Source organism: Nerophis ophidion, linkage group LG18 (assembly GCF_033978795.1).
Source record: "Nerophis ophidion isolate RoL-2023_Sa linkage group LG18, RoL_Noph_v1.0, whole genome shotgun sequence".
In the NCBI taxonomy this organism is placed as follows: Eukaryota; Metazoa; Chordata; class Actinopteri; order Syngnathiformes; family Syngnathidae; genus Nerophis; species Nerophis ophidion.
This window is the reverse complement of record NC_084628.1, coordinates 27,469,062-27,484,411: the sequence shown is the minus strand read 5'-3', so window position 1 is coordinate 27,484,411 and position 15,350 is coordinate 27,469,062. Positions and strand designations below refer to the sequence as shown.

The window sequence follows — 15,350 nt, the reverse complement described above, 5'->3', positions numbered from 1 at the left end:
TAATCACCTATTATTCTGTTGTTTGATACTTTACATTAGTTTTGGATAATACCACAAATTTAGGTATCAATCCGATACCAAGTAGTGACGGGATCATACATTGGTCATAATTTGAGTTCTGATGTGTCCAGAGACTTATTTCCTGAGTTTATGAACATAATATAAATTTAAAAAAAAGGAAAAAAGATTTTGTGACAATAAAAAATATCAATGTAATCATTGTAGTGTCAACGAGATACGTTATTGTACATTCAGGGGTGTTAGCTTACTGTTAGTGGTTAGCTATCGTATCCTCCTACGGTGTGTGGTGAAGCATGCTTAGCTATTCCTCGCCCTGCAGGGATGAAAACTTTGTTGTCTGGTGCCCCACGAACCTCTTGCAGCTCAATCCATCAAAGACCAAGGAGCTGGTCATTGACTTTGGGAGGTCGAGTCCACGGTCACAACGTATTGTGATCGAGGGAGTTGAGGTACAGACCGTGGACTCATTCAAGTACCTCGGGGTTTGGGTGGACAATAAGCTGGACTGGACTGTTAACACGGACCACCAGTACAAGAAAGGACAGAGCAGGCTGTACTTCCTCAGGAGACTGCACTCTTCAACATTTGTAAAAAACTCCTGCGGATGTACTACCAGTCTGTGGTTGCCAGTGTTCTGTTCTACATGGTAGTGTGCTGGGGGGGCAGTACATCTAAGAAGGACTGCTCCAGACTTGAGAAACTGATCAGGCGGGCCGGTTCTTCAGAATGAAACTGGACTCACTGGTGACGGTGGCAGAGAAGAGGACTGTTGACAAACTAGTGAGCATCCTGGATGATGCCAGTCACCCTCTGCATACAGTTATCAGTAGCAAGAGGAGCCTGTTCAGTGCTAGACTGCTTCATCCCAAGTGCAGAACTAATAGACTCAAAAACTCCTTTGTCCCACACGCCATTAGACTGTACAACTCCTCTCTGGGACGGGGGCGGGGGAGTACTAGGATGACAGGGGATGCAAAACAATAACAGTGCAATAAGTTTTCATAACATGGTCACTACTGCCTACTTTGTCTTGTTATATTCTTATTTTACTGTTTTATTTTTATTCCCATTGTTGCTTTTTATTTTTTATTCTTATAGTAATATTTCTCTATTTTGTTTCCATTTAAACCCCCATTATTTACTTTTTACTTTTATTTAAATTGATCTCAACTCTGTACACTGCTGCTGGAATTTTAATTTTCCTGAAGGAATCAATAAAGTACTATCTATCTATCTATGATACATGTAAGAAACGTACTTTATTTGTCACCATGGAGGTGAGGATTAGTGATTTTGAAGTAGCTAAAACATTGCAGACTGCGGATGAATGTTAGCTGCTAGCTAGCTAGCCATGTCTTAAAGCACCTCTTCCTGAGGGTTTTCAGTGTTATAACTTCACTTTTATCTTCTAGGCCAAAATACGTCTATTCTCTTTTTCCGGTCTACACTCTGTGTCTGCTTGTAAGTACTCCATGTTCCTCAGCTCGCAATGCTATTAATGTCTAGACGTGGCGATGCGCCGTCATGCCCAGGAACCGATACTTTTCAAACAGAGTACAGTACTGCTTTTGATTCATTAGTAGCACGATACTACACCAGTACCGGTATACCCAACAACCCCAGCTCACACAAAGATGCATTAGTTATTATTTTACCACTGGTGTCAACTATAGTATTGCAAGCTGTCAAATTCTGAATAACTTATCAATAAAGATCAGTGGTCACGTCCACAACTTCCTAACATTAGCAGTAGAAGCAGGTGTTTTTCACACAACTTTTAAACGACAAGTAGTCATCAAGTTTGCAAAAATTAACATATCATGTGGAAACTACAACTTAAAGCCTTGTCAATCTGTTTACTGATGTGCACGATTCAATGTCTGAATAACTTTGTACTGCAAAAGAATACCTGCTCCAACTATTGGTTATTGGCTTCCTTGACTACTAATAACTGGTATCGGCCCTGAAAAAAACATATCGGTCCATCACCACCTTCATCATACGCTTGAATTGTCATTGTTTACTGAGAAATATAAAGACGAATGTGCACTTTTATCGAGAAGAGAGATGTAATGAAAACGGCATTAATGACATCTGCGGTTATTCTTACCGTTTTGAATCAAAATTATCGAATTAATGTGATTGATAGCTGCAGTTTGATAAACTTATGGACCGACTAGCGCTACCTCACTTTCTCGCTTAAATGCCATCATGAAAACAAAATACTTTAACGTAGTTCCACAACATACCCTGATCTAAACTGATAAAAAAACATATTACTGTCCAAGCAACTATCTATATTGATCGATCTATACTAAGAAGACTATAACAAATAGGTGGGTTTTTTTTGTTTTTTTTACAACTTTATTAACAAGGAGGAAGCTGTCTGCAAAGGTAAACTTGGGTGACGTCAAGCAAAGTGAACAATCAAATTGCCTTTATAAAAAAACAACATTCTAAAACTTTAAGAAATGAAAATGTAAACATAAACATTTAAATACCCAAATAAAAGTAAGGTTCTTAAGAATCCATCCATCCAGAAAAATAATAAATGGTTCTTCTGCCAAGAAAGTATTTAGTGTTAATTTATCATAGTTATTAAAAAAAAAACCTGGTTAAAAGATTTCAGTCTTTAAGTACTTTTTTTAACACATTCAACAATACTGCAATGATAATGACAGCCGTGATAATTTTGCCCACAATAACCGTCAAATGAAATGTTCACAATGTTACATTCCTAATCCAGACCTGCACACAGTGTCCTGCTGATTACCATACGGCGTCTGGCGGCGTGACAATGGTTCAACAGCTTTTAGAGAGGAGTATAGCTCTCGCTGCAGTCGCCATGACGACCTGAGCGCAGTCTTTTTATTGTATGTAAATTATACTGAGCTGGAGAAGTAGTGTTTAAAGGGGAACTCCACTTTTTTGGGAATTTTGCTTATCGTTCACAATCATGAGAGACAAGAACACGTTTTTTTTTTTTTTTTACAATCTTAAAGATGATTAAAAAAAATGCTCGAACGATGCGGCCTTTGGGAGTCACTGTTGGAGCCTTTAAAGCCTCTAAAACAACATCAAAACCCTCCAATATCATTTTATATACACACTGCAAGTATATATATAATGTTGTAACAAACACATTCATAACAAAATATAATATGTTTTATATGCACATTGCAAGTACATATAATACAGTAACAGACACATTCATAACAATATATATATGAGGATTATGAGTCATTTTCCACCTAAAGGGGGAAAATATGAACATCCTAGCAGTCGGCATCCAAATGACAGCAGACCTCGTACAGTAAGTGATGTTTTATTATGCTTGTTGGCGCTCATGAAGTCTGCAGTGAGTATTAATCAGTGGTGAATAAAAAAAAAGCAAATGCGATGCGTTTTTTTTCATTAATGCGCCATGTATGCTTAAAATGATCAAAATAGATAAATATTAAATGTTATTATAATTTTTACTACATTACATATACAGTGGAGCAAAAGAGTATTTAGTCAGCCACCGATTGTGCAAATTCTCCCACTTAAAATGATGACAGAGGTCTGTAATTTTAATCATAGGTACACTTCAACTGTGAGAGACTGAATGTGAAAAAACAATCCAGGAATTCACATTGTAGGAATTTTAAAGAATTCATTTGTAAATAATGGTGGAAAATAAGTATTTGGTCAACCATTCAAAGCTCTCACTGATGGAAGGAGGTTTTGGCTCAAAATCTCACGATACATGGCCACATTCATTCTTTCCTTAACACGGATCAATCGTCCTGTCCCCTTAGCAGAAAAACATCCCGAAAACAAGATGTTTCCACTCCCATGCTTCACATGTGGTCAGATGAAACCAAAATAGAACTTTTTGGTATAAACTTAACTTGTCGTGTTGGGAGGAAGAAGAATACTGAGTTGCATCCCAAGGACACCACACCTACTGTGAAGCATGGGGGTGGAAGCATCTTGCTTTGGGGCTGTTTTTCTGCTAAGGGGACAAGAGGATTGATCCGTAAGGAAAGAATGAATGGGGCCATGTATCGTGAGATTTGGAGCCGAAACCTCCTTCCATCAGTGAGAGCTTTGAATGGTTGACCAAATACTTATTTTGCACCATGATTTACAAATAAATGATTTAAAATTCCAACAATGTGAATTCCTGGATTTTTTTTCACATTCTGTCTCTCACAGTTGAAGTGTACTTGTGATGAAAAATACAGACCTCTGTCATCATTTTAAGTGGGAGAACTTGCACAATCAGTGGCTGACTAAATACTTTTTTTGCCCCATTGTATACTTAGATTGTGTATATAAAACACTAATGGAGGTGTTTTTAGGGGTTTTATAGGCAGAATTGAACAGCTCCATTGTAAGCAGACTTTTCATCGAATTTATTTAATATTTACAATGCATTAAAAAGATATCCATCTGTCGTCATGTTTCTCATAATAATTGTGAATGATAGGAAAAATTCCTCAAAAAGTGCAGTTCCCCTTTGAATATGTCAATAATTTATAACGTTTCTTGATTCATTGTTAAGTGTATTACTTGTCACCTGTAGAGGGAGCCCTTGAGCAAAAAATTGCTGCATTTTTGTAGAAGTATATTCATGAGGATAACTTGAAAAACAGTTCTTATTTACTACAATGGTGTTAAGATGAACTTGTGATGTGCAAAAAGTACCAATAAATCATCACAATGAACTTTAAACGTCTTTTTAATGTCAAAGGGCATTTTGTTATTATTATTTATTGTGTTCCCATGCAGCCTTGGAATCCGCTGCTGTTCAAATATTTTCTGCCCTGAGTTCCAGGAAGTATTTGAAGAAATAAACAGGAAATTATGTTTCCTGCTCATACTTTCTGACTGAAGTCACCCTCGAGAAGCCCCGACATGTCCCAGGCCTCCTTGTCGTGAATTATTCCGATACGACTCTTCCCAGGGTTCTAAGCTTATTTACACTTCTCGGTCGTGAATATTGTTTTTTACCATGTTTTTTTGCTTATGCATGTTTTTTGTGCTGAAAACAAAGTTTCGTTGTACTTGTGCAATGACAAAGACCTATCTGTCTATCTATATCTATCTGCAGATAGCGACGATCACCTGACAGTGGCCCAGTCTCTGAAGAAAGAGTTTGACAGCCCTGAGATATCCGACCTGAAGTTCTTAGTGGATGGAAAGTGTATCCATGTTCACAAAGCCCTGCTTAAAATAAGGTACACAACAAATTTAATTCATTGAAGTTTTACTTTGAAGACAACAGCCATCAATCTGTATTCTTCTTCTTGACAAGACATTCTGGGTCAATTCAACTTTGTGGACAATAGAGTTGGGCGACATGAACTATATAAATGTTGACAAAATGTCTGCTGATAGTTTTTACAGGAGGCATGCGGGGGTCGTTTTCATAATTTTTTTCAGCTTTCAAAACCAATACAACATGTAGATTTTTTTCAACCATTACGCCTCCCCTCAAGTCTGGTCTCGGAACGGTCTCAATAGTAAACAAAAAAAAAAAAAAAAAGGTGTATTTGAAAAAATAAAAAATAGCATATGTTAGGTTTTTTTCCCCCAAGTACCACCTCAGAAAGTACTTGGCTCTCCAAGTACCACCATAATGACCAACCTTAAAATACAGTAGCACAGTAGGCGTAACTATTCATTAAAAAAAGGCAGATTTTTTATTTAGCAAGTATATTGTCACATGACACACATTTTGAACAGAAACACTGTGTTGGAATGTAGGAAAACACAAGTGTATTTTAAAAGAAATAAGCATATATTATTTTTTCCCCCCAAGTAAAAACCCCGTTTCCATATGAGTTGGGAAATTGTGTTAGATGTAAATATAAATGGAATACAATGATTTGCAAATCCTTTCCCACCCATATTCAATTGAATGCACTACAAAGACAAGATATTTGATGTTCAAACTCATAAAGTTTATTTTTTTTTGCAAATAATAATTAACTTAGAATTTCATGGCTTCAACACGTGCCAAAGTAGTTGGGAAATGGCATGTTCACCACTGTGTTACATCACCTTTTCTTTTAACAACACTCAATAAACGTTTGGGAACTGAGGAAACTAATTCCATGAAAAAGACGGCGCGTAGATGGCAGCAAATGTTGTTCCAAAACCTGTATGTTCCTTTCAGCATTAATGTTGCCTTCACAAATGTGTAAGTTACCCATGCCTTGGGCACTAATGCACCCCCATACCATCACAGATGCTGGCTTTTGAACTTTGCGTCGATAACAGTCTGGATGGTCCCCTTTGGTCCGGGTGACACAATGTCGAATAATTCCAAAAACAATTTGAAATGTGGACTCGTCAGACCACAGAACACTTTTCCACTTTGCATCAGTCCATCTTAGATCATCTCGGGTCCAGAGAAACCGACGGCGTTTCTGGATGTTGTTGATAAATGGCTTTCACTTTGCATAGTAGAGCTTTAACTTGCACTTAACGATGTAGCGACAAACTGTATTTAGTGACCGTGGTTTTTTGAAGTGTTCCTGAGCCCATGTGGTGATATCCTCTAGAGATTGATGTCTGTTTTTGATACAGTGCTGTCTGAGGGATAGAAGGTCACGGTCATTCAATGTTGGTTTCCAGCCATACGTGATATTATGGACCGTAGATGTTGAAATCCCTAAAGTTCTTGCAATTGCACTTTGAGAAACGTTGTTCTTAAACTGTTTGACTATTTGCTCACGCAGTTTTGGACAAAGGGGTGTACCTCGGCCCATCCTTTCTTGTGAAAGACAGAGCATTTTTTGGGAAGCTGTTTTCATACCCAATCATGGCACCCACCTGTTCCCAATCAGCCTACACACCTGTGGGGCGTTGCGAATAAGTTTTGGATGAGCATTCCTCAACTTTATCAGTATTTATTGCCACCTTTCCCAACTTCTTTGTCACGTGTTGCTGGCATCAAATTCTAAAGTTAATGATTATTTGCACAAAAAAAATGTTTATCAGTTTGAACATCAAATATGTTGTCTTTTTAGCATATTCAACTGAATATGGGTTGAAAATGATTTGCAAATCATTGTATTCCATTTATATTTACATCTAACACAATTTCCAAATTCAGATGGAAACGGGGTTTGTAAAACCTCAGAAAATACTTGGCTCTTCAAGTATCACCATAATGACCAACCTGAAAATACAGTAGCGTAGTTGGCGTACGTATTCATTAAGAACAAAGCAGAGGTTTTATTTAGCAGGTATATTGTCACATGACTCACATTTTGAACAGTGACACTGTGTTGGAATATAGGAAAAGATAATTGCAGAAAAAGAAAAAGAAAAAGAAAAAAGCAAATATTTGTTTTTTTCCCCCCAAGTACCACCTCAGAAAATACTTGGCTATCCAAGTACCACCACAATGACAACCTTAAAATGTAGTATCAATCAATGATCAATCAATGTTTATTTATATAGCCCCAAATCACAAATGTCTCAAAGGACTGCACAAATCATTACGACTACAACATCCTCGGAAGAACCCACAAAAGGGCAAGGAAAACTCACACCCAGTGGGCAGGGAGAATTCACATCCAGTGGGACGCCAGTGACAATGCTGACTATGAGAAACCTTGGAGAGGACCTCAGATGTGGGCAACCCCCCCCCTCTAGGGGACCGAAAGCAATGGATGTCGAGCGGGTCTAACATGATACTGTGAAAGTTCAATCCATAGTGGCTCCAAGACAGCAGTGAGAGTCCCGTCCACAGGAAACCATCTCAAGCGGATCAGCAGCGTAGAGATGTCCCCAACCGATACAGGCGAGCGGTCCATCCTGGGTCCCGACGAGCGGTCCATCCTGGGTCTCGACTCTGGACAGTCAGTACTTCATCCATGGTCATCGGACCGGACCCCCTCCACAAGGGAGGGGGGGACATAGGAGAAAGAAAAGAAGCGGCAGATCAACTGGTCTAAAAAGGAGGTCTATTTAAAGGCTAGAGTATACAGATGAGTTTTAAGATGAGACTTAAATGCTTCTACTGAGGTAGCATCTCGAACTGTTACCGGGAGGGCATTCCAGAGTACTGGAGCCCGAACGGAAAACGCTCTATAGCCCGCAGACTTTTTTTGAGCTCTAGGAATCACTAATAAGCCGGAGTCTTTTGAACGCAGATTTCTTGCCGGGACATACGGTACAATACAATCGGCAAGATAGGCTGGAGCTAGACCGTGTAGTATTTTATACGTAAGTAGTAAAACCTTAAAGTCACATCTTAAGTGCACAGGAAGCCAGTGCAGGTGAGCCAGTACAGGCGTAATATGATCAAACTTTCTTGTTCTTGTCAAAAGTCTAGCAGCGGCATTTTGTACCAACTGTAATCTTTTAATGCTAGGCATAAGTATTCATTAAAAACAAGGCAGAGGTTTTATTTAGCAAGTATATTGTCACATGACACACATTTTGAACAGTAATGATGTGTTGAAATATAGGAAAAGACAAGTATATTTGAAAAAAAAGAGCAAAAATAGTTTTTTTCCCCCAAGTATCATCTCTGAAAATACTAAGCTGTCCAAGTACCACCATTATGACCAACCTTAAACTATAGTAGCATAGTAGACGTAAGTATTCATTAAAAACAAGGAAGAGGCTTTATTTAGCAGGTAAATTGTCACATGACACACATTTTGAACAGTAACACTGTGTTGGAATATGCGAAAAGACAAGTGTATTTTAAAAGAAATAAGCATATATTAGTTTTTTTTCCAAAGTACCACCTCAGAAAATACTTGGCTCTCCAAGTACCACCATAATGACCAACATGAAAATACAGTAGCGTAGTAGGCTTTATTTAGCAGGTAAATTGTCACATGACACACATTTTGAACAGTAACACTGTGTTGGAATATACGAAAAGACAAGTGTATTTTAAAAGAAATAAGCATATATTAGTTTTTTTTCCAAAGTACCACCTCAGAAAATACTTGGCTCTCCAAGTACCACCATAATGACCAACATGAAAATACAGTAGCGTAGTAGGCGTAAGTATTCATTAAAAACAAGGCAGAGGTTTTATTTCGTAAGTATATTGTTACATGACACATTTTTACTTGTCACACTTTGTTGGAATATAGGAAAAGACAATTGTATTTAAAAAAAAAAACATATTGTTTTTTTTCCCCAAGTACCACCTCAGAGTGTCCGCCCTGAAATTGGTAGGTTGTGAGTTCAAACCCCGGCCGAGTCATACCAAAGACTATAAAAATGGGACCCATTACCTCCCTGCTTGGCACTCAGCATCAAGGGTTGTAATTGGGGGTTGAATCACCAAAAATGATTCCCGGGCACGGCCACCACTGCTGCTCACTGCTCCCCTCACCTCCTAGAGGGTGATCAAGGGTGATTGGTCGAATGCAGAGAATAATTTCGCTATGACCATCATTGGTACTTTAACTTTAACTTTAAGAAAGTACTTGGCTCTCCAAGTACCAGCATAGTGATCAACCTTTAAATACAGTAGCGTAATTAAAAACAAGGCAGAGGTTTTATTTTGCAAGTTTTATTTAGCATCACAAGGCACTTGGCCATGCGATGAGGTGGCGACTTGTCCAGGGGGTACCTCGCCTTCCGCCCGATTGTAGCCGAGATAGGCACCATCGCTCCCCGCGACCCCAAAGGGAATAAGCGGTAAGGAATGGATGGATGAAAGTATATCGTCACATGACACACATTTCAAACAGTAACTCTGTGTTGGAATATAGAAAAAGACAAGTCAAGGAATCACTGAGCTCCTGAGAGCGGCCTATTCTTTCACAAATGTTTGTAGAAACAGTCTCCATGCCTAAGTGCTTGATTTTATACACCTGTGGGTCAAGTGATTAGGACACCTGATTCTCATTATTTGGATGGGTGGCCAAATACTTTTGGCAATATAGTGTATAGGTTGATGGCCCCTGGCCTACATCAATATGATTTGCCTAATTCGCTGAACAGGACAGATGGAAAAACAATAAAAAAAATAATTTTAGAGTTTTTTGAATACCGTATTTCCTGGAATTGCCGCAGGGCATATAGTATGCGCCTGCCTTGAATTACTGCCGGGTCAAACTCGCTTCCCAAAATAATTACTGTAGCTCATGCTTAGTATTACCGCCTGGTCAAACTTGCGACGTCACGAGTGACACTTCCCCTGTCATCATTTTCAAAACCGAGGAGGCTGATTTCAATACCGGTAATTTGAAATCGCATAAAAGGAAGAAGATTAAGAGATATTCAGTAGGATTTAAGGTCCAAGCTTAAATCACACTCAATTTTTTACTGCATACCTTTGGTAAGTGCCGGAGTGAGAAGAGGTTTTAAAATGATTAGCGCATGCTTACTTTTACTTTTACCGCATGCCTTTGGTAAGCGCAGGAGTGAGAAGAGGTTTTAAAATGATTAGCGCATGCTTACTTTTACTTTTACCGCATGCCTTTGGTAAGCGCAGGAGTGAGAAGAGGTTTTAAATTGATCAGCGTCCCGGCGGAAATTCAAGGAAATACGGTAGATTAAGAATAATTAAAAATAAGAATGGCACTTCATCTAAAAATCGATTTTTTTTTTGACACACCTACTGATTTTATTAAGATACAGGTGATGGAATTCCTGCTGGGCATTGCTGCCTGACGCACCTCCTCCAGTGCCTTTTATCAAAAATTTTAAGATTCAATGATGTTGAAAATTTGAAGCGTCATCATTGGTTTGGCCGACACTGCCCTTGCAACTTGGTATTGGCTCGATACCCAAATTTGTAGTATCGCCCACTGTCTCTTTGAGGTTTTTTCTTGCAGGGATGTGGGTTTAGATCAGGGGACGTCATTGTGGCTTTGTGAAGCCCTTTAAGACACTTGTGATCGAGGGTTAACTGAATACATTTTGATCGATGCAAAATAAGTGGCGGCATTAAACAGGCGCTACTTTTGTCTGCGGGGGACATTTTTGTGGACGCCTTAGAAGCGTGGATTGCATTACTGTGTACTTATGTCCATGTTGCGTGAGTCGCATGTAAGATGTTTGTTGTGTAAAGGTTAACAAAGTGGGGTCCCAGCATGCATTGCTGTCCTGCAGTGGAGAAACGTGACCTACTTTCCCTGTTGGTGTCGAAGGGGGGAAGCGAAGACAGACGTATTGTTTCCACTTTTGTCTTTTTATAACCGCACTCTTGACACGGACGCATGTGCATTTGGCCGCCTCCTCGCTCTTTTGCACCGTCAGTCGGAAGGAGCCGGACTGTCTGCGCCGGCGGCCCCACAGTGCTTGAAAAAACACCTGCAGTGCCAGAGTCACATGTTTCAAGAGAAGGAAGTCACAGTGTTTGTTCAGCCATGAACCGTAAACACAAGCACTCACTGGCCACAGCATTAGGTACACCATCTAAAGACAGAGATAACAAGCTTTTAAATGTAACAATGTGTCTATTTGTGTGCTTATTTTCTCATGTCGGCAGGTAACATAACCACTTGCAGTGAGGTCAGTATCAATCAAATGTTGGCATTATTAGCCCTTATAAGGCGAAATAGTGCAGAATAAAGTACTGCAATTTGAATAATTTCTTTAATGAACAAAATGTACTGCATAATTTTTTTTCATCTTAATTCAAGTTAGAGATCAACCGATTATCAGCGCCGATTTTTGGGCATTTTGAAATGCATCCGCCTTTCTTTTTTTTTTTTATCCCACTAAGACAGAACTTCAGCAACAGATACAATATATTATCATATGATACAAGTAATTAATATATATTAAAAAAATAGTAAAGTCGATAGCTGGCCTGTTTTGTTGCAGACGGTTTAAAAAATATATATTTTTTCCTCTTCCTGCTCCGGCATACTTTTCTCAAATTTTTGTTTATTTTTGATTGTTTTAAATAACAGAACAACAAACATATATCCACCATTCACATGAAAGTCAAGGCACTTTCAACATATTCAACAATTTTAAACATCCATCAGGTTGAGCAAATTATGACTTTGACAACACGTCAAGGAAAGAAAATAAAAAAGCAAATACAAATTTTGTATTTAAATAATAATAATGATAAACCATGATACAATACAAAATTCAAAATGACAAAAAAAGGGTTGATTTAAATCACATTTATTTTCAATAAATATGTCAATTTAAGAGATTTTGTACTTTAAATTTTTTTCCAAGATTTAATTGATCATTTAGAACCATTAAGCCAGGCCTGGGCAAATTTTGAGAAAAAAATGTGTCTGGGGGCAGGTTTATTTGATTTTTAGGAACACTAATACAAAACCTCACAATAATGTCTGATTGAAAGCGAAATACGTTATGACAGACCAGACTGCCTTAAAAACATAATGGAATTTAAATTTTTTTTACTGAATGAGACACGTGGTAGAGGAGTTTGCGTGTCCCAATGATCCTAGGAGCTATGTTGTCTGGGGGTTTTCATGCCCCCTGGTAGGGTCTCCCAAGACAAACAGGTCCTAGGTGAGTGATCAGACAAAGAGCAGCTCAAAGACTTCTATGGAATTACAACGAAATGAACCCAGATTTCCCTCGCCCGGACGTGGGTCACCGGGGCCCCGCTCTGGAGCCAGGCCCGGAGTTGGGGCACGATGGCGAGCGCCTGGTGGTCGGGCCTGTTCCCATGGGGCCCGGCCGGGCACAGCCCGAAGAGGCAACGTGGGTCATCCCTCCAATGGGCTCACCACTCATAGGAGGGGCCATAGAGGTCGGGTGCATTGTGAGCTGGGCGGCAGCCGAAGGCAGGGCACTTGGCGGTCCGATCCTCGGCTACAGAAGCTAGCTCTTGGGACGTGGAACGTCACCTCACTGGGGGGGAAGGAGCCTGAGCTAGTGCGCGAGGTAGAGAAGTTCCGGCTGGATATAGTCGGACTCACCTCGACGCACAGCAAGGGCTCTGGAACCAGTTCTCTCGAGAGGGACTGGACCCTCTTCCACTCTGGCGTTGCCGGCAGTGAGAGGCGACGGGCTGGGGTGGCAATTCTGGTTGCCCCCCGGCTCAAAGCCTGTACGTTTGAGTTCAACCCAGTGGACGAGAGGGTAGCTTCCCTTCGCCTTCGGGTGGGGGGACGGGTCCTGACTGTTGTTTGTGCTTACGCACCAAACAGCAGTTCAGAATACCCACCCTTTTTGGGTACACTCGAGGGAGTACTGGAAAGTGCTCCTCCGGGTGATTCCCTTGTCCTACTGGGGGACTTCAACGCTCATGTTGGCAACGACAGTGAAACCTGGAGAGGCGTGATTGGGAAGAATGGTCGCCCGGATCTAAACCCGAGTGGTGTTTTGTTATTGGACTTTTGTGCTCGTCACAGTTTGTCGATAACAAACACCATGTTCAAACATAAGGGTGTCCATATGTGCACTTGGCACCAGGACACCCTAGGCCGCAGTTCCATGATCGACTTTGTAGTTGTGTCATCGGATTTGCGGCCTTATGTTTTGGACACTCGGGTGAAGAGAGGGGCGGAGCTTTCTACCGATCACCACCTGGTGGTGAGTTGGCTGCGATGGTGGGGGAGGATGCCGGACAGACCTGGCAGGCCCAAGCGCATTGTGAGGGTCTGCTGGGAACGTCTGGCAGAGTCTCCTGTCAGAGAGAGTTTCAATTCACACCTCCGGGAGAACTTTGAACATGTCACGAGGGAGGTGCGGGACATTGAGTCCGAGTGGACCATGTTCCGAACCTCTATTGTCGAGGCGGCTGATTGGAGCTGTGGCCGCAAGGTTGTTGGTGCCTGTCGTGGCGGTAATCCCAGAACCCGTTGGTGGACACCAGCAGTGAGGGATGCCGTCAAGCTGAAGAAGGAGTCCTATCGGGTTCTTTTGGCTCATAGGACTCCGGAGGCAGTGGACGGGTACCGACGGGCCAAGCGGTGTGCAGCTTTAGCGGTCGCGGAGGCAAAAACTCGGACATGGGAAGAGTTCGGGGAAGCCATGGAAAACGACTTCCGGACGGCTTCGAAGCGATTCTGGACCACCATACGGCGCCTCAGGAAGGGGAAGCAGTGCACTATCAACACCGTGTATGGTGCGGATGGTGTTCTGCTGACTTCGACTGCGGATGTTGTGGATCGGTGGAGGGAATACTTTGAAGACCTCCTCAATCCCACCAACACGTCTTTCTTTGAGGAAGCGGTGCCTGGGGAATCTGTAGTGGACTCTCCTATTTCTGGGGCTGAGGTCGCTGAGGTAGTTAAAAAGCTCCTCGGCGGCAAGGCCCCGGGGGTGGATGAGATCCGCCCGGAGTTCCTTAAGGCTCTGGATGCTGTGGGGCTGTCTTGGTTGACAAGACTCTGCAGCATCGCGTTGACATCGGGGGCGGTACCTCTGGATTGGCAGACCGGGGTGGTGGTCCCTCTCTTTAAGAAGGGGGACCGGAGGGTGTGTTCCAACTATCGTGGGATCACACTCCTCAGCCTTCCCGGTAAGGTTTATTCAGGTGTACTGGAGAGGAGGCTTCGCCGGATAGTCGAACCTCGGATTCAGGAGGAACAGTGTGGTTTTCGTCCTGGTCGTGGAACTGTGGACCAGCTCTATACTCTCGGCAGGGTTCTTGAGGGTGCATGGGAGTTTGCCCAACCAGTCTACATGTGCTTTGTGGACTTGGAGAAGGCATTCGACCGTGTCCCTCGGGAAGTCCTGTGGGGAGTGCTCAGAGAGTATGGGGTATCGGAATGTCTTATTGTGGCAGTCCGCTCCCTGTATGATCAGTGTCAGAGCTTGGTCCGCATTGCTGGCAGTAAGTCGGACACGTTTCCAGTGAAGGTTGGACTCCGCCAAGGCTGTCCTTTGTCACCGATTCTGTTCATAACTTTTATGGACAGAATTTCTAGGCGCAGTCAAGGCGTTGAGGGGTTCCGGTTTGGTGGCCACGGGATTAGGTCTCTGCTTTTTGCAGATGATGTAGTCCTGATGGCTTCATCTGGCCGGGATCTTCAGCTCTCACTGGATCGGTTCGCAGCCGAGTGTGAAGCGACCGGAATGAGAATCAGCACCTCCAAGTCCGAGTCCATGGTTCTCGCCCGGAAAAGGGTGGAGTGCAATCTCCGGGTTGGGGAGGAGACCCTGCTCCAAGTGGAGGAGTTCAAGTACCTAGGAGTCTTGTTCACGAGTGGGGGAAGAGTGGATCGTGAGATCGACAGGCGGATCGGTGCGGCGTCTTCAGTAATGCGGACGTTGTATCAATCCGTTGTGGTGAAGAAGGAGCTGAGCCGGAAGGCAAAGCTCTCAATTTACCGGTCGATCTACGTTCCCATCCTCACCTATGGTCATGAGCTTTGGGTCATGACCGAAAGGATAAGATCACGGGTACAAGCGGC

At 41.9% G+C, this 15,350-nt stretch overlaps 1 protein-coding gene across 2 annotated transcripts in view; it reads left to right on the top strand.

Annotated features, from left to right (window-relative positions):
* rcbtb2 (regulator of chromosome condensation (RCC1) and BTB (POZ) domain containing protein 2) overlaps positions 1-15,350 on the top strand; it is a 51,815-nt gene that overhangs the window by 27,479 nt on the left and 8,986 nt on the right. For both annotated transcript variants that reach the window (XM_061877883.1, XM_061877884.1), the window contains exon 9: positions 5,120-5,246. In XM_061877883.1, the coding sequence (XP_061733867.1) occupies positions 5,120-5,246 (127 nt within the window). The remainder of the gene's footprint in view (positions 1-5,119; positions 5,247-15,350) is intronic.